This window comes from Dunckerocampus dactyliophorus, chromosome 19, assembly GCF_027744805.1.
Source record: "Dunckerocampus dactyliophorus isolate RoL2022-P2 chromosome 19, RoL_Ddac_1.1, whole genome shotgun sequence".
NCBI lineage: Eukaryota > Metazoa > Chordata > Actinopteri > Syngnathiformes > Syngnathidae > Dunckerocampus > Dunckerocampus dactyliophorus.
In genome coordinates this window covers 6,626,400-6,647,579 of record NC_072837.1, presented here as the reverse complement: position 1 = coordinate 6,647,579, position 21,180 = coordinate 6,626,400, and the positions used below count along the sequence as shown (strand labels likewise).

General features: G+C 39.9%; 2 protein-coding genes and 1 long non-coding RNA gene across 12 annotated transcripts in view; 1 reads left to right on the top strand and 2 right to left on the bottom strand.

The window, feature by feature from the left end:
* The window catches only part of rgs6 (regulator of G protein signaling 6), a 68,161-nt gene extending 59,813 nt beyond the window's left edge, over window positions 1-8,348 (bottom strand). For 2 of the 5 annotated variants that reach the window (XM_054760873.1, XM_054760878.1), the window contains exons 1-2: window positions 8,207-8,348; window positions 2,028-2,363 (exon numbers count right to left, since the gene is read on the bottom strand). In XM_054760873.1, coding sequence (XP_054616848.1) covers window positions 2,028-2,255 — 228 coding nt within the window. In that variant the 5' untranslated portion in view covers window positions 2,256-2,363; window positions 8,207-8,348. Of the gene's footprint in view, window positions 1-2,027; window positions 2,364-2,498; window positions 2,723-8,198 lie in introns of those variants that run through there. The other 3 variants (XM_054760876.1, XM_054760875.1, XM_054760877.1) reach the window with 3 other exon arrangements.
* Window positions 1,937-20,351, top strand: LOC129171843 (uncharacterized). The gene is made up of 3 exons (XR_008566847.1): window positions 1,937-2,401; window positions 8,644-8,786; window positions 19,869-20,351. It is a non-coding gene; the product is annotated as an uncharacterized LOC129171843 (long non-coding RNA).
* Window positions 19,138-21,180, bottom strand: part of sipa1l1 (signal-induced proliferation-associated 1 like 1) — a 71,330-nt gene continuing 69,287 nt past the window's right edge. For all 6 annotated transcript variants that reach the window (XM_054760842.1, XM_054760844.1, XM_054760843.1 and 3 more), the window contains one exon: window positions 19,138-20,020. In XM_054760842.1, the coding sequence (XP_054616817.1) occupies window positions 19,877-20,020 (144 nt within the window). In that variant the 3' untranslated portion in view covers window positions 19,138-19,876. The remainder of the gene's footprint in view (window positions 20,021-21,180) is intronic.

The window sequence follows — 21,180 nt, the reverse complement described above, 5'->3', positions numbered from 1 at the left end:
TTGTTCCCTTGCTTGGCTCTTGATTGCATTATGCTCACATTAAGTCCCATAGGGGAGGCAGCCTCTTGTGTTGCACAACACATTAGGAGGTCTGTTGTTCAAGAAATTATTTTTACTGCAAAATAACAAATTAATAGAATTTTAAAAAATATATATCCGGAGCGAGGCCGCACAGTGGCTGAGTGATTAGCATGTTGGCCACACAGTCAGGAGATCGGAAAGACCTGGGTTTGAATCTCTGCTTGGGCATCTCTGTGTGGAGTTTGCATGTTCTCCCTGTGCGTGTGTGGGTTTTCCTCCCACATTCCAAAAACATGCATGTTAGGTTAACTGGCAACTCTAAATTGTCCATTGGTATGAATGTGAGTGTGAATGGTTGTTTGTCTACATGTTCCCTACGATTGGCTGGCAACCAGTCCAGGGTGTACCCCGCCTCTCGCCCGAAGTCAGCTGGGATAGGCTCCAGCATACCCCGCAACCCTAATTAGGATAAGCGGCGTAGAAAATGGAGGAGTAGATATATCCGAAGCTGGGATTAAACCCGCGCCCTTTGCCTTAAAAGGTAGCAGCTGTACCATTACACTACCAGAGACCGACAGGGTGCTTTATGCTTTATGGCGGCGAGAATGCGCTCCTACCGCAAAATGGACCCTACGCACAATGTTCTAGGTGCAGGGAGGGGCGGCGGAAAAAAATGCTTTGTTTTATACACAAGCCAGTATGGTTCTTTGTATCTAGCTCAGACAAAACTGGTCCTAACCCTCCCTAAAAACTGATTTCCTGATATAGATAGATAAATTGTAATTACTGAGAAGTGACAGGACTCCATCCCTTCAGGTATCTACTGTGCCAGAACATCTAAAGTGCAATGGAGCTAAGGTACTGTACATACATTTCAACAAATATGGCAAGTATGTACCAGTGATGGCAAAGTTGATGATAAAAGCTTATTGACTTTGGACCATATCCAACACAAGACGCTTTTCAACCACACGCGGAAAAAAAAATTATCATTACCTGCATGTGCTAATAATGACAAAAACTGACAGAGGACTCTCAATCCTTTTAACAGTTGCTCAAACTTGAAAGGAACTCCACACTATCTCGATGTTTTGGTTGCTGCTCTGCACTCCCGAGAGTCGTTTCTGGAGTCTCGTATCAGAGGAAAAACTCACTAAGCACAACAAGCAGACCAAGCTAGCCGAGCACTGATCTGCAACTGCTACAGAAAACCAGACATTTCCCTCAGGGCGCCGATAAGAGCAACACTCCGGCTACCATGCACCATGGGCATTCATCAGACTGTTAGGAAGTGATATAAATATTTGCTTGGTATACAATCAAAGTTTGTTGCAACAATATACAGTAAGTGTATACTATAGTACACACATAACCTGAGTTGCCATGTGATGGATTGATCGTGATCATTTATAGCATTTCACACTATGCACATAACACAATGTATTTAACCGAACTTTTTAGTAGTACAAGTATCACCCACCAAAAAATACTTTTATATATGAGAATGAATATAATACAATTAATATAATACATTTTTTAATAAATGTGATTTTTATTTACATGATTTATCATGATTAAGTGCCACCCCCACACAAATTTAAACATCAATAATGTATTGCTTAAAATCATACCTTTATTAGTACAAACCTGAATGGAAAGGCAATACTTTAAGTGGTGACCCAATAAAACCAGACCAGGGAACCATTTTGCGTTCCAACCTAAGTTTGGAAAACGTATAAAAGCTCAAAAGTTGCATACAAATAAACCCACACAGATGAAAACATAACCTCCCTGGTTAGAGTTCTAAATAAAGAATGTGCCACCAAATACCATCCATACAGCATCCAGGCTGTGAAATGTTGAATTATATAACATCTTGGCAACTTTTCCTCACAACTTGTGTCAGAATACTGTATGGGACAAGCGATGAGATTGCTGAGATTTCTCCCACTGTGAGCTCTCAGCAGCACAATGTTAGCAATAATTGATCACAAAGGAAAGCTTACTTTTCTGTAGACAATCATGTTAGGCGAGTCGTCATCCGGGTCCACGATGCTCAAGGACCTCATGGACAGCAGAGGCCGGGTAGGCGTCGTCTGGACATCCTCTTTCAGGTCTTCAACCTCATCATCAGCCTCTGTCGACCCAGAGGAGCTCAGCTGCTCCTCACTCTGCTGCTGCTCCTCTTCTTCCTGCTGCTGCTGTTCATGCTGCTGTTGTGGTGCCTCAGCCATCTCCTCGCCTCCTTTCAGTCCCCCTCTCCTCCTGTGTTAAGTTATCCTCTCTTCTTTACCAGCGTTTCAACTCTCGTACTTCCACGCTCTTACATCAGGGCTCGGTTGCTGACAAAGGAGGAGCAAAAGGGATGAATCAGACTCAGGTATTTTTAGATGTTTGTAGCTCTTTATAAGGCAAAGAAACATATTTGGTAACTTAAAGGAACTACATGCTTCATTTAAGGTAGAGTGGTCCCTCACTCTATCGTGGTTCACCTTTCACAGATTCGCTGTTTTTTTTTTTGCGGGTTTTTTTTTTAATTACAGCGTATGAACGCTGTTACAGGCGAGCCTGGCTCTTTAATAAGAATTGTATTCTGGGAAGTTGAGTGTCTATCTCTTCCCTCGCTCGTCTGTCTGCACCGCCCAATGTTTTTTGAGTCCTGATTCGCTGTAGACTATTGTCAATCAATCTCCTTCATGGCGGTGTCATCGCTAGCTTGCTTGCTTGCTTGCTAGCTTGCTTGCTAGCTTGTAAATGAACCTTCGGTTGGTCTGCAGCAATATGTTTTAACAAGGACACAAAACGGAACGGCTGCAGGACGAAAAGGCACGGTCGCAGGAGCAAAATATACGTGAGTGACTTAATAATTTCTTGTGTTGTTGATTAAGGTTGATCATTAAAATTCAAACAAAGGTTTGAAGTTTTTTGAGCGTGTTTAAACAAAAGAGAAATAAGAGAAAATGTTATTGCCTGTCTGAGAAAAGTGTATAAAGTGTATGGTGAGGCCTTAAAACATGTATAATCATTTAACAACCGTAAATAATTTAAATGGAAAAATATTAATGTGCAGTAGCACATTAATGGCAATGTGTTCATTAGTTTAATTAAATGTTTAAATTTAGAACATTTTGATAAAATAATCAAAGGTTTTAATGTATTTTTTTTAGGTTTGTATTGTTGATTTGTTTAATTTGTTATACTTACATTTTCTCTTCAACATACAAAAAAATCAGTTGCTATAATTCACACCAGATTTACGGGCTGTCCAGGAAAAGTTCCATTAAAAATAAGAACTGCAAAGCACAATTAAAAATACAAGCCTTTCTGTTGGACATATTGATCCAGTATGGTGCCTAGAGGCAGCATTGAGCTGTCTGGCCCCCATCATATTGTGTGTGTTTTAGTTGTTGTCTTACATATCGATTCACACGAGTGCGCACAGTAACAGGAGAAATAATGATGACCTCTCTGGTGCAACAAGACGAATATTGTTGATACCTGGAGCGATTGTGACCAACTTCACTAACAAAATGCTAAAATATTACTTCCAAAAGGTGCCATGTGCAGTAGCCTCTAGAGCCCAAAATATGAGGCTATGGACAATAGTCGGTAGTCATCATCACTATTCACATACAATACATCTAAAGGCCGTGTCACACCTTGACGATTTAGCCAGCGCATGCCCGACGTGATCATTTTGATGGCATACTGAACTGTCGACGTTTTTTCAATTTTGGGCGTATACATAGCGTATTCATAACGAGTTCGACGTATACATGACGTATTAGTAACTTATATAGAACGTTTCTATAACTTATAGACAACTTATACCAACGAATGCATAGCGTGTTGCCGACGTTCACAACTTATGCCCAACGCCAGTCTAACTTATGCAAACCGCACGGCAGCGTATGGCCGACGATCACGTGCCATAGCCTATAAAAAGGCTGGCACTTGATGACTCAAATCATCGCAGTGTCAACATCACCATCATGCTGAAGAAAATTTCGAAGACCGCTGCCAAGAAGTATCAGGGCAGTGACATATTATCTTGACGTATTACGACTTGTGCGTAACTTACAAATAACGTGTGTGAACGGGCGTCAACGATCTCATAACTTATTGCCCGCGTATGCGGGACGTATGAATCATACGTTGACATACTTTATTGACTTTATTCCCGTAATATTACGACTTTTTTCGTGTAAATTTACGACTTTATTCTCGTAATATTACGACTTTTTTGTTGTGAATTTACAGCTTTTTTTCTCGTAAATGTACAACTTTATTCTCAAAATCTCAGATTATTATTTTTTTCATTGTGGCCCAATGTTCTTTTTTTTAAAAAAAATGTTTTTGTGTTTGGGGTTAACACTGCCATCTGGTGGTGTTGTGCCCACATAGGTGTGCTTTCCACTATGACACACCCTCTACAGCAGGTGGAGAAGTGCTATTGGTGATTTAAACTCACATGGTGTATTTTGGCATTTCTTTCTCCCCCTGATGGCAGCCGGCTGGCAGAAACGCTTTGGGACTAAATAAGGTCCATAAAAAAAATAAAGGCACTTTAACAGGGTTAGAGAGTGCCTTGGATTTTTGCAGTTTTTGGTGAAACCCATTCATCAATTTTAAATTTGGAGACACAATCTCATTTCTGCTGGCTGTACGCTTTCAAATGACATGTCACACCTTCAGCCAGCCTTACACGCACATTTATCAGGAGCAGCACGAGAAACTTAATCATTTGTGCCAAATTGTGTTATTTAGTTTCAAACATTACTCACATACTGTATGTTATTTTGCACTGTGTAAATCAAGTTTTTACACTTGACTTACACAAATTATTTCCGATGTTTTTATGATTGATTGAGTTTTACCACAGTGTCTCATACAACATTTTATTTTGACAGCAAGAACATCTATGGAGATTTTTAGATGCCATGGGTAACCTTATTTATTTGGATTTGTGTCATGAAACATGGTGTAGAAGGTGCTCCACTTTCCTCAATGTTTGACGTGCATAACGTATGTGTGTATGTCGATATGTGCATGTCTGTCCAGGTTTTTTGTGCATGACTGACAGGTATTTAGTTCCATGTCATCTGGTTCTTTAGGTCAATACGCTCATCAGACAGCTGTTTGTGCATCACTGAACTTGTGCAGGATCTAATGAGATCCAGTAGACACTATCAAATGCCCTGGTGCCTTGGTTAATGTCATTAATCCATTGAAAACTAAAACGGACTCTAACCAAAGCAAATTTTCCCATAGAAAATAATATACTGTAAATCCAATTAATCTGTTCTAGACACCCAAAAATGTTAACACAAAACACATTTAATAGACAATGATTATAGTTTTACATGTAGAAAATGATGCAAAAATAATGACAAATGAATGGACAACTGAACATTTAACATCACTTTTAATAGTTTTGTTGGGAAAAAAAAAACGAAAAAAAGCATCTATTAACAAAATAACACAAAATAAACGCATTATTCTGCTGCAACCGCTATTTTAAAAAATTTAAAAAATATATCAAACTCAATAACATTGTAGAACCAATAAATATGTACCTTGCTGTTTAATATAGAAAATGGAAAAAAAAAAAAAAAAGTGTGACGTCGTGGAAGCGCGTGGATACCTTGTTTGGTGACATGTATCGCAAGATTTCGCGTGATCCAAGATGACGGCGTAAACAAACCGGATATTTTGGACGGGCCAGCAAGGGGGACAAGGCAAGCTAAAAATTTGGGTTGTTAACCAAAAAACTTGCTAACCGGGGGTGGAACGTTAACAGAGGTACCACTCTATTCCAATACTGAGTTTTGATCGACACTGTCATTGGATTTTATTACATCTGATGTGATGCTTTAGCATGCACAAGTTGACTGTAGCATTGCTCCGTGTCTGCAATCACACATACAGCCCCCCTGATGCGGGGTCAGTACCACCAACATGCTCTGCCACCTGCTTTTGCATATAAATGAAAATGTCCGGGTTGAGTACTTGTGTCTAGGTGGCCGTAGTGATTCAGTGAGGACACATCTCACCCGTCTGTATTGTTGCTCTAATTGCTTTAGAGCAACGCTTTAGGCAGTGCAGTGGGAAATGGTGGTTAGGCATAAAAATGGGCAAAAAGCTGAAGATTGATTGGGTATTACTTCAATACGTGTTTAAAGATGTCATCTTTTGACTTTAGCACGCTATGAGGGAGATTTTTCACAAATATATGACATTTTAAGGAGTGTACGTGGAAATAAACTGATCATTTAATCATTTTTTATTTGCCGACATGCAGATTATAGTTCCATCATCACCTCAGAGTGCACTTTGAGATGAAAGTTTCGGGAACAACCTTCATATATCTTCACCAGCGGCTATGATGACAGCAGCCTTATGCAGCATGACATTTCTTGCAGCATCTTTTATAAAGACTGCAACATCACCTAGCAGCCTGCATGAAAATACGGTTAGCCCTAATTAACCAGTACACTTGTTTAAGAAATTGCAGTCTTAGTCCGTCTGTTTGGTAGTTAGCAAACGACTTCCTGGTACATGGAAGATGATAAACACACGGGTGGAACGTTCCTTTGATGCTTTAGTGACTCAACTGGTAAAAATTGAATTCTGTATTTGCCAAACCCTCACCAAAATGTCATGTCACCTTCCTCGGTCCATCCACTAAATCATTAAATGTCCTCCATTAAATGATACCTCCTCTGACGCACCCCCATCCAGATGAGCCCACCTCTCCTGGAAGACAGCTTTGCATAATGTCAGGCTTCGCTACGTATCCTAAAATAAAGCTTAACTACTGTATCCGTCAGTCAGCTACAGACGTGCGAGCTGCTTCTGTTTTTCTTGAGCGAATAGGCTAACTTGGCATGGTAGCCTGTTACAATGTGACTGTAATGTCAGCACTGTAGCTCACATAGCGATGCTAGAGTGGCTACCCTTTGTCTTCACTCCTTGATGTTGTGTTGTTGTATGTGATATATGGCATCTATTAAGTGTACATAGTCCCTCCTTACATCATGGTCCGAACATTGCTCCCTGATCACTGTGTCGTGGTTGAATACTACTAATAATAATATAATAATAAAATACTAATAATATGGTCTATTATTAGTAAAATTATTAGCAAATTGTACATATTCATGGCCTAAATTAAGCATTTCAAGCATAAAAATGGCTACAAGAACGAAAATACAAATATAAGGCATTCAAAAGTGTAATACGGTATCTGTGACTTGTCTTCTTGATGGCTTGATTACCTTTCTTTCTTCTTCTTTAAGGTGACAGTTTGACTCTGGAATCAATGATTTGAATAGTATTCCCATAATTTCCTATGAGGGAAAAACTGTTTTGAAACACAAACCACCATCCTGGAACAGATTGGATGACCTTTGAGGTTCCAATTTAACAACGATACATGTGAACTGAAATTAATATTGTGACAATAAAGTTACACACTCTACACTGCGCACCCCATTCACTTCATTTGGAAGTATGAATGGGTATGTAGAGCTGTCACAATGCTTTTTTTTTTTCTATACAGTGTATCTCCACTTATTTTTCCTCCACCAAACCAACATTAGACAGTCACTGAAGTCATTTTCCTCATCTTTTGTTCATTTCAGATGAGCTAAATTTTAAAAAGAGGCCACTTGAGTTCTTCAGAAGCATGGATGTCAAATGTGTCCATGATGGTACCGGTGCTGAGGAGGTTACCTATCCACATGGGGACACTTATATCCCCTGAGCATCAGCCAGTGGTCTCTCCATTCTCTGAGGACCACTCCGTAAACACACACAGCCACTAGCTACAGTCTTAATTTAGACTTCCTCTGACACACACGCACACACACACACGGAGGCTCTTTCTACATGAAACTACCCGACGCATGCATGTTAACGTACACACACAATAAGTGTGTGCATGTAGTTGCACATGCATGCACACCTCTGTGCAGAAACACTTGACGAAGCATCTTGGGAGCTCAAATCCCAGGTGAGGGGAAACATCTGCTACTTTGCACACGGACACACCTGCTTGTACCACACACGCACGCACGCACACACGCACACCTATAGAAAAAAACAAGCAGTCTATCACTTCTAAGTTATACTGTAGTATTGTTAGCACGGTGAATGGGAGTAGAAAGGTGTGTCACCTTCTTACCTCAGCAGGGACCCTTCTTCTCCTTGCATGCAGCCAATATAAAAAAACAGCTTGGCAGACCCTCCAAAGACACGCCAACACTGAAAGAGAGTGTGTGTGTGTGTGTGCGTGAGTGTGTGTTAGAGCAAGAGCGAGAGGGAAAATGAGAGAGCAAGCGGGGAGAGAGAGCTTGACTGTGCATGTGTCTGAGATTGGTTGGTGTCTGTGTTTTCATGGAGAGAGAAGAGTGAAATATAGAGTGTGTGTGTCTGTGTTTTTGCGTGTGAGAGAGAAGGAGAGATTTAAGCAGGTAATACAGGAGGTGAGGTGGTTTTCCTCAGTTTAACTCTCATCGGGACCAAAAATAGTACAACCTCTAAAGTCAAACGCCTCTGAGGACCCCCATCCATTCATTCATTCATTCATTCATTCATTTTTTATACCATTTATCCCTTCAGGGGCTGGAGCCTATCCCAGCTGACGTTGGGTAAGAGGCGGGCTACACCCCGAACTGGACGCCAATCAATCACAGGACACATGGAGACAAACATTCACGCTGAGTGGGAACTGAACCCACGCTCGCTGCATGGAAGTCAGCCAGGTGAGCCACTACACTGTAAGTGACTAGGAGTCACTATTTTAGCAGCGCTTTGTGGAGGAATGCTCCTCGAAAGACACATGAAACTGCATGCACATCACGTGAGAAGACCCTGGTTTGTGTTTTTCACATCCAAAACCCCAGTGAATGGCGAAAAACCATTAATAATGGACCATAAAACCCTATAAGAACATCCATCTTGTCAAAGCATCTTCCTGCTAGAGAATGCTGAGTAAAACGACTTGTAAGAAAACGCCCTCTGCTGGATTGATAGTTGCAGCACTCTTTTTTCCCCAGCAGAGAACGCCATCAAACCACTTTCTATTTAAGCTATTGTAAAGCAAATGGTTCCAATTTAAAGCAGAAAAAAAAATCTACTGTATTAGCAGCGATAAAGAAATGTTTTTACACTTACACCACACACGCATTGATGAAAAAGCTCACCACAGCACTACAGTGGTACCTCGCTTCTCCTTGTGCCAAAAGGTTTGACGAAAACCGAAACAGACGAAAACCAAGGCCTTTTTTTATGGGCTGCCGAATGTAAAAGTTCAGCTAGCTAATATATTTTGAATATTTACCTCACTTTTCTCACATTGAGCTCATTTTCTTCACATTTGAGGTAGATATTAATTGGTGAAGGTAAATGTTAAATTTACATCACATATACTCATTAGGGTTGCGGGGTATGCTGGAGCCTACCCCAGGTGACTTCGAGAGGCAAGAGGCGGGATACACCCTGAAATGGTCGCCAGCCAATCGCAGGGCACATACAGACAAACAACAATTCACGCTCACATTCATTCCTGTGGACAATTTAACATGCATGTTTCTGGAATGTGGGAGGAAACCCGAGTACACGGAGAAAACCCACGCACGCACGGAGAGACCATGCAGTGAAATATAAATGTTAAATATAAATATTAAATATAAATCTAATGATATATGTAAATGGAAAACCTAAATGTATTAATTCATTGAATGAATGAATAAATCTAAATGTTAAATAACAAGGGTTACATTTAAATAATAAATGTTTCATCTTAAATGTGTAGAGCTTCATCACGGTTAATTGGTTCCAGACTCGACCGCGATAAGTAGGATAGTAGGATTCACTATTGATAAATGGAATATTTTCACAGTCAGAGCCCGGTAGACATGAAATAACACCCTTTACACCACATTGCACAACACTGATGATCAGGCTACGCTATCACTGCAGGGACATGAGAGACGGTCGCCGCCCAGAGCATTTAGCAAGCTGTAGCACTTTATTTGCTCTAAACTTAAGAAAGTGTTTGAAACGGAGAGGGGAAGAAGGTCAAAGTAAGAAGTCGAAAATGTAGCACCTCCCCATAGAATGGGAGTAGAACGTGTTTACTCTGTTACGTCTGACATGCCATGGCTGACTACATGCAATGTTAAGGCAATGCAAGCTAAGGTAACGTCTCTTCAATGGCACATTGCTGACGGCTAGTGACCAGAATGCTACACGGCTTGTCTTTCAACATGTTTTGACTAATAATAGGCCATAGTCGACCACGAAACAGCGATAGAGCGAGGGAGTGATGATCGAACCGCGTTGTAGCGAGGGACGACTGTACTTACGCTTAAACACGAGAAATATACCGCCAAGATTACGATGCCTGGTCTGTTGCAAGAAAATAACATGGAAAAATAACATATAAAATAGGGAAAATAGTCGGAACTGACCCGGTAACGCAAAATAATGTTCCACCCATTAATGCGCTCAACATCTCCGCGAGACAACGCGTGTTGTTTAGCCGTCACACTCAATAAAAATTGCCCAGACTTTGATTCAGCAACACGCAGGGTGCTTTGTTTGGGTTCTCTGTTTCGTGGACCAATACAGTCCAGGGCAAACGTACTAGTTTGTTACATGCAATAATGTACGAAAACCAAGACAGTGTACAAAGACCAAGGCAACATTTTGGCGTTCGAGTTCATGCATAAAGTGGATAACGGAAGGGTCCTTCTTCACCTTTGATTGATCAAGGCGTGCATCTTTTACCCTTGTCCTTAATGGCGGAGCTTCACTTCCTTTCTTGCACACACGAGGCTCAAGCAGATGGACAGCTGAGGGCCTAAGCGCTCAGCTTGTGGCCGCTTTTGGCTGAGCAACGAACTACATCAAAGCTTCTGATGCAACTGCAACAACTGAAAAGAAGGAAAGTGGGCCCTTGTGGTTGCGCGCGGGGGGGGGTTACCACTGTGTGTGTGTGTGTGTTCCTATATGCAGCTACACGTGCTGCAGCACACAGCGTGCTGCCCTAATTCACCACATTATTACTGTATCTTAACACTTAACGTTTTTTTTCCCCAGATTTTCATGAGCAGTTTAGTGCACACATGGAAAAAAACAGACGTCAATAAGCTCACAAATCCGTACACACACTTAGCAGTTAACTGTCATTTGATACTAATGGATCACTCTGGCCTGACAATACACACACACACACACACACACACACACACATGCATGACTTATGGATGGAAACTCGAGCCTCTACAACTGCATTATTAAGCATGGCTAAACAGGAAGTGAAGATCTCAAATGACTTGGGTCTAAGTTAGATTCTAGTTTACACACTCACAGAGCTCCATGCAGCACATATAGACTTAACTGAAGGGGTGGGCGGGGCTTAGTGTCAGGTTAGCTGAGCGGGCATCCTCGTGCATCCATTGGAGGCCAAGACAGACCGTTTCCTAAAGCGTTTAAGCAGGGGTGTCCAAACTTTTTACAGCGAGGGCCACTTTCGTATGTTTTAAAGCGACACATGCAGGTATGCGCAGACGTTATACATATTTTTTAAAAAACGGCATCTCAGCTTTGTATTAGTATGAACTCCGGTCTTCGCTTTTCCCCATTTTTGCTGTTGTTTTTTTCCCAAATATTTAAAATTTTAAAACTTTCTGCCCAACCTAATTTTCCCCAAATGACAACTTTATTTTGCTTCTAAAATTATGTTATTTTTCCTCATAATATTACAAATTTATTCTAGTAAAATTGTGGCTGTTTTTCTTATTAAAATACGACTTTTTTCTCATAATATTTGGACTTTATTCTTGTGAAATTACTTCCAATTCTTGTACAATTCCCCAACCTAATTTTCCAAAAATGTAAAATTTGATTTAGTTTTGTGTGTTTCTCGTATTACGACTTTAAAAAGAAAAAGAAAATTCTTTAATTCAACGTTATGCTACTAAAAAGACGTTATTTTTCCCTATAATATTAAAATATATATTGTTATTCTTGTAAAATTACGACATTTTCCTCGCATTTCCCAATTTTCCCCAGGCCGCACTTTGGACACGTTGCTTTACACAAACCTTTTTGTTCAAATCATTTTTCATTTTGTGGATAAAAATGTTTTGGGTGGGATATCACGCTTGCAACACGTTCGAAAGTTAGTGCCCTCGAGGCAGCCGCAAAAGTGTTGCAAACAAGCCTTTTAAATATAAGATGTTTGAAAAGGTTTAGTTGAAAAATGGCCGTGATTTCTGACGCCGCTTTTTTAGGTGGTTTAGGTAGCGTCTTGCTGTTTTTACAACAGTGGTTAACTTATTTTTACGCTTGTATATCAATGACAATTGTTAAAACATGAAATGTGACATGGAACTGCAATGTAAGTACAGTACCTTTCCATTACAGAGTTGTTATTAGAATTGATTACAAGTCTTTTGTTATCTGTGGTTAACTTCTTTTTACACTTTTTACACATGCTATTACCGTATACACTCCTGTACGTTGATGGCAATACTGACATTCACTTCCTAAATCTGAATTCCGTATTTCAGAGGGGAAAAGAAGCAGCACGGTCGATATTAAAGTTCAAATGAGTCAAACACTGAAGTTCAAGTGCTGTCTTTCGTAAATGTGCAGAATCCTGCGGCTCGCTCTCATCTAGGCTAGAAAATCCTTCAAGTGATTCAGCCCCCACACTTTCCACCTGTACCAAAGATGACTAATCCATGACCGCCTCCGCGCTACACCTCTCTTCTTTCTGCACCGCCTCTGAAGTCGTTGCTGCGCTGACCTCAAACCACCTGGCATCTGCAGGTTGGATGACTGAAACAAGTACAGGTGACAGCATGGATACACACTCTAATTGCTAATTAGCGTGCGGCAGGCAACACATGTCAGTGTATAATATCAGTGTTTGGCATTTAATACTACATAAAGATATTTAAAGAATTTTCTTAGATTTAATTCCACTATTATTCAATATGATGTAATATTACCTTACCTGTACCTGCAATCGGCTCTCACAAAGTCTTCCATGATAAGTGATAGCATCCGCTTCCTCTCTTTTGCTGTTGTTGACGGAAGTAGCGTTCGTTGCTATGGGCTCTATGAAATCAAAGCGTCCAGGAAGAAAGCTTCAGAGTGGCGTGAAAAAGTGTTTGCCCCCTTCCTGATTTCTCTTTTTTGCATGTTTGTCACACTTAAAAGTTTCAGATCATCAAACAAATTTAAATAGGAGTCAATGACAACTTCTCACTTCCGCCATCCTTACCCCGCCCCCTCCTCAAGCCCAAGGCCAAAGGTTACATAAGTACCCCCCTTTCACAGCTGTCTCAGGCAATGCCTGGAACATAACGTTCGGATTTTTTTTTTTTTTAAACCACTTTTTTGTAAATTTACGACTTTATTCTTGTACATTTTCAACTTTATTGTCGAAATCTTAGATTGTTTTAATGCTCCGTCGTAATGGGCACCGCCTGAGACAGCTAGGAAAAGGGGGGACATATGTGACCTTTGGCCTTGGGCAAAGGTAATATTACAATGTTTTTTCACTGAAATTTACAACTTTATTTTCGTAAATTTACGACTTTATTCTTGTAAATTTTCAACCTTATTCTCGTACATTTCTGACTTTATCCTCGTAATATTACGAGTTTGTTGTTGTAAATTTACAACTTTATTGTCGAAATCTTAGATTGTTTTAGGCATGTTTCAGGCATCGCCTGAGACAGCTAGGAAAAGGGGGGACTTACGTGACCTTTGGCCTCGGGCAAAGGTAATATTACAACTTTCTTTCTCGTTAATTTACGACTTTTGTCATAAATGTACAACTTTTTTCTCCTAAATTTACGACTTTATTCTTGTACATTTTCAACTTTATTGTCGATATCTTAGATTGTTTTAATGCTCCGTCGTAATGCGCATCGCCTGAGACAGCTAGGAAAAGGAGGGACATGGGCAAAAGTAATATTACAACTTTTTTTCTCGTAAATTTAAACTTTTTTTCTCGTAAATTTAAACTTTTTTTCTCATAAATTTCCGACTTTTTTTTCCCCATAAATGTACAACTTTTTTTCTCGTAAATTTACGACTTTTTTTTCCCCATAAATGTACAACTTTTTTTCTCGTAAATTTACAACTTTTTTTCTCGTAAATTTACGACTTTTTTTTCCCCATAAATGTACAACTTTTTTTCTCGTAAATTTACAACTTTTCTCGTAAATGTACAACTTTTTTTCTCATAAATTTACAATTTTATTGTCGTAAATGTACGACTTTTTTTCTCGTAAATGTACGACTTTATTCTCAAAACCTGAGTTGTTTTTTTTTCCCCTGCGTGGCCCTAACACTCCGCCGTTATCTGCAGAGCAGCCGGACATCGAGGAAACAAATCCACACGCCAAACAAACATGGAGTGGCACAAACTCATGATGCCATTTATTTATTTCAGAAACTTGAATACTGTGATCACTGCAAATGTCTTTTTCATACCTTTACATTTTACATAGACAAAATAGACACAGGAGTCAAAGAGTATCTGTTTTCTGATTACATCACATCATGACTTGATGAAACCCTCCTATCACTGCCAGAGCATCACTACAGGATGAGCCATTCCAGGCCCGCTCGTGTGATCGTTGAACGTTTTTAGGGAAAGAAATAACCAGGATGTGTTTGTTGTTGTTTATTTTTTAATTAGGAAAAGTCTAGTACCTCCCCCTGTTGGTCAGAACTCGCAATAACATGAAAAGTAAAGCTCAGCAAAGCACATTTTCATAACAAGATTGCACGGAACAGATGGATCATTCTCGCACTCCAAAATATGTAAACTCCATTTGTTTGACAAAGAGGTTCTTTACAAAATGGAAGGTTAAAAAAAAAAAAAGAAAAATATATGTACGGGATTAACTAGAACGCACGAGGTGACAGCTTGGCCAACACTTTCATGGCACACTTCATCATTCAGACATTTTTCAGTTATATGACAAAAACTAGAGCACTTTGCATGTACAATAAAATATGGAATGTTACCAGGGGCTGAGATACGTGTCAGGTTTTTTGTTGTTTTTTTTTAACTACCTGTGTGAGCTCCATTATCACACTAAGGCAATTCAACATGGACATTTACAACCAATTTTGTGAAATTAGCATCTATTTTTATAGCGATTCTTAAAACAGAACCTTTTCCTTGTTTAGTTTTACTTCACTCAAGCGTACAATTGGATATATACTGTAGGTTATTGTAAACTTCAAATCGCTGTTGATAGTCTACGTTGAGAACACGCGCCAATGTGCCATGTTGGAACTTACTTCACAAGCTAGGACAAATGATAACTCTTATGTAACTACCAATGCGCGTGTACCGCCAGCGCCCACGTGCATGCATCAGGACCGAACGTTTGCGTTGCAGCTCGACACCTGCTGAGGGGAAACTACCGCACCCACCTGAATGTAAGCTGTTGTCTCATATTTAGAGCGTTTTGCGCACGTAAACCAACATAAGGTGTTGTGTGACTTCTCCCCAATCAAGTCAGAGCTTGAGCTCGTTGAGATAGTCGCCATATGTTTAACGTGAAAGGCACCCTTGTTTCCACTCTCACAGAATTGATTAAGATGTTCGTATTTTGAGGGTTACGTACTGTTGTTGTGTTGTCTCTTATGTAGACATTTTATGTACATAATGTGGCCAAAAATACTAATGGCTTTAAAATTATAGCAAACAAAATATATATTTTCTTGAATGGGTTGCAGTTGGGAGTAGGGTTGGGCATCGAGCATCGATGGGGACCGGGACTAACTTTACTTTCTATGTTGCATGGCTAGATTGTTAGTACGGTAGATCCCGCATTTGCACCCCAGCATGGTTGCGGATTTCAAATGTTTTTTTATGCTAACTTTATGCTAACTATGCCCACATGACAGATAGTTTCAAAAACGCACATTTCCCTCACTTCTGTGTTAAAAAAAAAATCTCCATCCACACAAGTGGAGTTTTAAAGAAAAATATCTGTCCACATCAAGATCTGGGTTTGAATCTCAGCTTGGGCATCTCTGTGAGGAGTTTGCGTGTTCTCCCCGTGCGTGGGTTTTCTCCGGGTACTCCGGTTTCCTCCCACATTCCCAAAAACATGCATGTCAGGTTAATTGGTGACTCTAAATTGTCCATAGGTATGAATGTGAGTGTGAATGGTTGTTTGTCTATATGTGCCCTGCCATTGGCTGGCGACCAGTCCAGGGTGTACCCCGCCTCCAGCATACCCACGACCTTAGTGGGGATAAGCGGCATAGAAGATGGATGGACGGATGTCCACGTAAAAAGACGTTCTCAGGCTCTCATGTGCATTTTGGCCAATCTGAAAACTGAAAGGAGCAACTACAGCCGACTTGGTCACGCGTTATAATGCATCTGTTCATTAATGTAGTGATATATTACATCAGGGGTGTCCAAAGTGCGGCCCCGGGGCTATTGGTAACCCGCTGCTGTTCTTTATTGAGCCGCAGCACATTCTAAAAATATAGTACCACAAAGAACAACAGCAAAAAATAGAAAAATCAGGACTAGAAAATAGAAAAATCAAGAATAAAGTAAAAATATTAAGAGGAAAAAAAAGACTGCTAACATGAAAAAGTCGTAATTTTACGAGTATAACATCGTAGTATTCCGAGGAAAAATTGCATAATTTTAGTAGAATAAAGTTGAAATTTTAAACAAAAAACAATTTAAAAAAAGCTGTAATATTAAATGAAACAAACAAAACAACAAAAAAAGTGTAACTTTTTGAAAATTAGGTTGCGGAAAAAGTTTGAATATTACTAAAATAAAGTCAAAATATGATGGGAATAAAGTCTACAATAAGAAAGTTGAAATAGTTGGGAAAAGAAAAAAAACATGTAATTTTACAAGAATAAAGTCAAAATACTCAGGAAAAAAGTCATATTCTAACGATTTAGAATTTTAGTAGCAGAGTTGAAATATTTAAATATATATATATATAATTTTAAAGTCATAATATGGTGAGAAACAAAAGAAAAAGTTGCAATTTTTGGAAAATTAGCTTGGGAAAAAGTTACATAAATAAATATTATGGGAACAAAGTCAAAATATTACAAGAAGAAAATGTATTAAGTTTTTTTAAGAAGAATGTTGAAAAAAAACAGCAAAAATGGGGAAAAAGGGCAAAGTTGTTATTAATAATATGCTTTTTCATCTACATGACACGGCTGAGAAGCAGGTTTTTCTTGAAATGTAAATAACTTCTTAGCAGATCTACAGTGTTGCTTTACAAATGATCAAAGTGGCCCTTGCAAACTTTCACTTTTCAGTATGTGGCCCTCGCTGGAAAAAGTTTGGACACCCCTGTATTAGATGACCAATGACGTGCGCATTAACTGTAAAATCAACGCTCGCCTACATGGAGCCCAACACATGATGTGTCCACCACGGGACGAAATAACTTCATGCTCTGTTGTGAAATAAGTGTCAAAAATAACACAGATAATGTCACACATCCCAAATGACACAAACCAAGAGCTCCGTGTTACCCATCCACACGCAAACACTGATTCTGAGTTGATGAAAAATCCACTCTGGCTGGAGTTTCCCCACAGGCTCAGTCTTTAAGTACAAAAACATACGTTTGCATGAGGACGAGAGGCCACGACACATCGAAAAATGTTGTAAGAAAGTATCTGTATTCATGTGGACATAGCCTAAAATAGAAAGTGGTTCCATGGTGCGATTTGCAGGGAGAGGGTGGAGGAAAAAAAGTGTTGCAGCTCTGACTCCACCAGAGGGCACTGTTTCACAGGTCACTCAACATTTTCAAGCAGGGAGATGTTTGACAAGGCATGAAGAGATGATGTTGTGAAACTAAATGCTTTTCAAAGTACAATACTGTGTACTTTACCATATTTCTTGACATTCTCATGGATTTACTGTCGTTTCATCTTGCAAGAGGGAAAAGAACAGCTCATTTGATGACACGCTGCATGTAACTGAATGCAGAAGGACAACAATTTAGGAAGATTTTCTACAAATACTAGTATTTTTTTTTATTATGAAAAATACAACTGTATGTCTGTAGATGACCACAATATAGCCTGCCAGGCCCCCTGCCATTGTGAATACAACACAAATACTAGACTTGTGTTTGTGTGTTAGCAGGTGTGTTTGTATGCGATGAAGAGGAGTGTTTCACTTTCATGTGTTGCCCAGGTGCTGTTTCAAAGGCACGTTGGGGGAGGAAATGACCATAGTGACTGTAGGCACAGCTGGATAGACTGATGTACATTCACCCTATGACCTCACACACACTATACATAAACACACACACGTTCCCATTTTTTAGTACTCAAAGATAGATTTAGTTAAATAACCTTGGAACTTTTCAGAGCATCCTCACGTTCACCGACCTGAGGGAAAGTATCGAAGTGAAACAATGAGCACGGACAAACATAGAGCACACCTAATGTCAGCTCCCTTTACCCAAAAGTCAACCTCTGATTGTCTAAAGCTGGCTGACGACGCTCCACCGTGTTTACGTGGGCCTGCCTGGCGAATGCTCGAAGAGGAAAATACACTAAGTGGCGGCACATTAAATAACCATGACAGTTCCACTGGTCATCACTAGAGGGCGTTGAAAGCAACACAACAGCAGGCTCGAGCACCACAAAATACAACATAATACGTAATTCAAAAAACAAAACAAAAAAGATACTCAGGCGTTAGCCAGGATTAAGAAAGAAAGCCATTAAATTATATAGTTAGTTTTTTTTCTTGAGGAACTAAACACTGATGCCAGTTGTACTGTGCTAATAGAGCAACTTATTTATTGGAATTATAATACAAGGAAATAAATAAACCCTTCATAGTCATCCGTCCAACAAAATTGTTCATCTTTTGCCTCTTTTGTCTTTGTTAGCAGAGAGGGGATCGAGGCTCCCGTGCAGCAGTTTTGTGTTAATAGGAATGTATTTTCTCACATCCAACTAAGGAACTCTCTCCTGGCGTCTTCCCTATTGCTTTAAGACACAAAGCACTCCGCGTAGAAGTCTGCGGTTTATGGCGTTGGCACCTCTGCCGATGGCTTTTAAACATATTCCTATTGAGGGGGGAGGGGGGGCTTGTCTGTGCTGTAGAGACGGGTTGGGTGTTATCACTCACTCCACTCCCCCAGAGGAGATAACATTGAAATAGACAAAAAAATTCCCTTCAGTGCTGAGTCATGGCTGAGAAACAATCAGTCCCAGGGATCGTTCAGAACAATCTCCATTTTGGGGCGTAGGGAAAAAAAAAAAAAAAAAAGCTTCATCTTCGCTCTCCATTTATGTGGAATGAAAAGCCCCCCCCTCCCACAGTCCGGTGGGTGAGCGGCTCATTAGGGATTGTGTTCCAGTGAACGGCGAGTGGTCGGGCCTGCAGAACTCTTACATTGTCTGTGCGTCGGAGGGAAGAAGTACACTGAAGCCTCTGCTGGGTTTCATTTGGCGCACACACACAAAATCCCCTTCTTTCAAAGTAGGCTGAGAAAAAGAGAAGAGCACTTCTTCACAGCCGCTGTGGAATCAAGGCAGGAGGGTCAGTAGATGGCTTATGTTCACTTTTATCAGAACTGGTGGACGTCGCTTCCGTAAGGGGGGGCATGGATTCCCTTTCTCCATGTGACAAAAAAGACCAGGGCACAGCAAAATCTGATAAGAGCTAAAAATATTTGCTGCGCATCATCCTAACAGGTCAAAATACGCCCCCTAGTGTTTTCACACAGTTTTGTGTTTGTTTTAGTTTTAACTGGGAGACACTTGTGTCTTCTTCTGTCCAGAGGGCGCCTCAGTTCATGTCAATGGTGTTGAAGACCCACTCTGTGAACTTCTTGAGCTTTGCGGCAGAGGATCGAGACTCTTCCTGAAGCCTCTGGTTATCCTCCCAAAGCCTCTTGATCTGAGCCTGAAGTCGCACCTTCTCATCTCGCTCCTGTGAGTTTCAAACAGTTTCAAAAGTTTCAACTGGTGAGTTATGTTCAAATCTTGGTAGATGACTAACAATTGTGCAGCAGAGGATCTGACTACTTGGGCTTTCAAATCAGCAGAGCGCTGCTCTCAAATAGAGGATCTTTGGCTTTGCTCTTGGTTTAATTTCTGATTTTTATGACTATGTTTGCCATTTAGAAGTAGGAAAGGCCCCCAAGCCCAAGCACATGTGGACCCTAGGACAATTTTGTTGAATAGTCCTGATCTATTGTGTGTAATTCAGGAAGAAATGGTAGATCTGAATGTCAAAAGCATTAAAATAAAGGAGACTGGGACATCTGGATATTATTTATATAAAAAAAAACAACATGGGAACAAGGGGAGCTATTAAATTGAGAGGGAAAGATTTGAAAGCCTGAAACAAGTGAGCAATGGAAACACCTTTTCTGGGAATGTTGTGACACAGACTGTCACTGAGCCGGAGCGCCTTTATTAAAGTAATAAAGCAAAGTAAGGGATTCATCCTACAAGAGTGGAACTCATGTACAATATTTATGTATTGAGGTGGACGATGTACAAATGAAACACGGAGGTGTCTCACCTTTTATGTACGTGGCCTAACAAGGTAATCCCAACATTACAGAAACTCTGGAAAAATGAATACTTTCTCTTGGTAGTGCAGTTTGGGAAGCTAAAAAGCACTTCCATTTAATAGACAGGAACTTCAGGCCCGAGAGCAGAAACCATCTTTCAGGAATTAGTCTTCCCCGAGGTTGACATTAATGAGAAACAATAAGTTTGCACACCTGCATACGTTAGCTGCTACTGAGTACCAGTAGTTTATTGTAAGCACAAAAATAGCAGCATCATTTATGCCATTTTAAGCCATTATTATTTTAATAATAATAATTATTATTTTAATAATAACAACCGAATTTAGGAGGTGGTTGTATTTCTGTATATATCGTATGTACTGTGTTTACTGTCATTTTGTTTTACACGCTGCGGCTTAAACAATGATTATTTATGGATTTTTACGGGCTAATGAGCTGCTACTACTAATCATTTATGTTGGCGTGTACTTACGTGAAAACACATGTAAAATAGATTGCAGCAGATTTTGTTTACACTAAAATAACTACTACAGTTCCCATGATGCTTAGA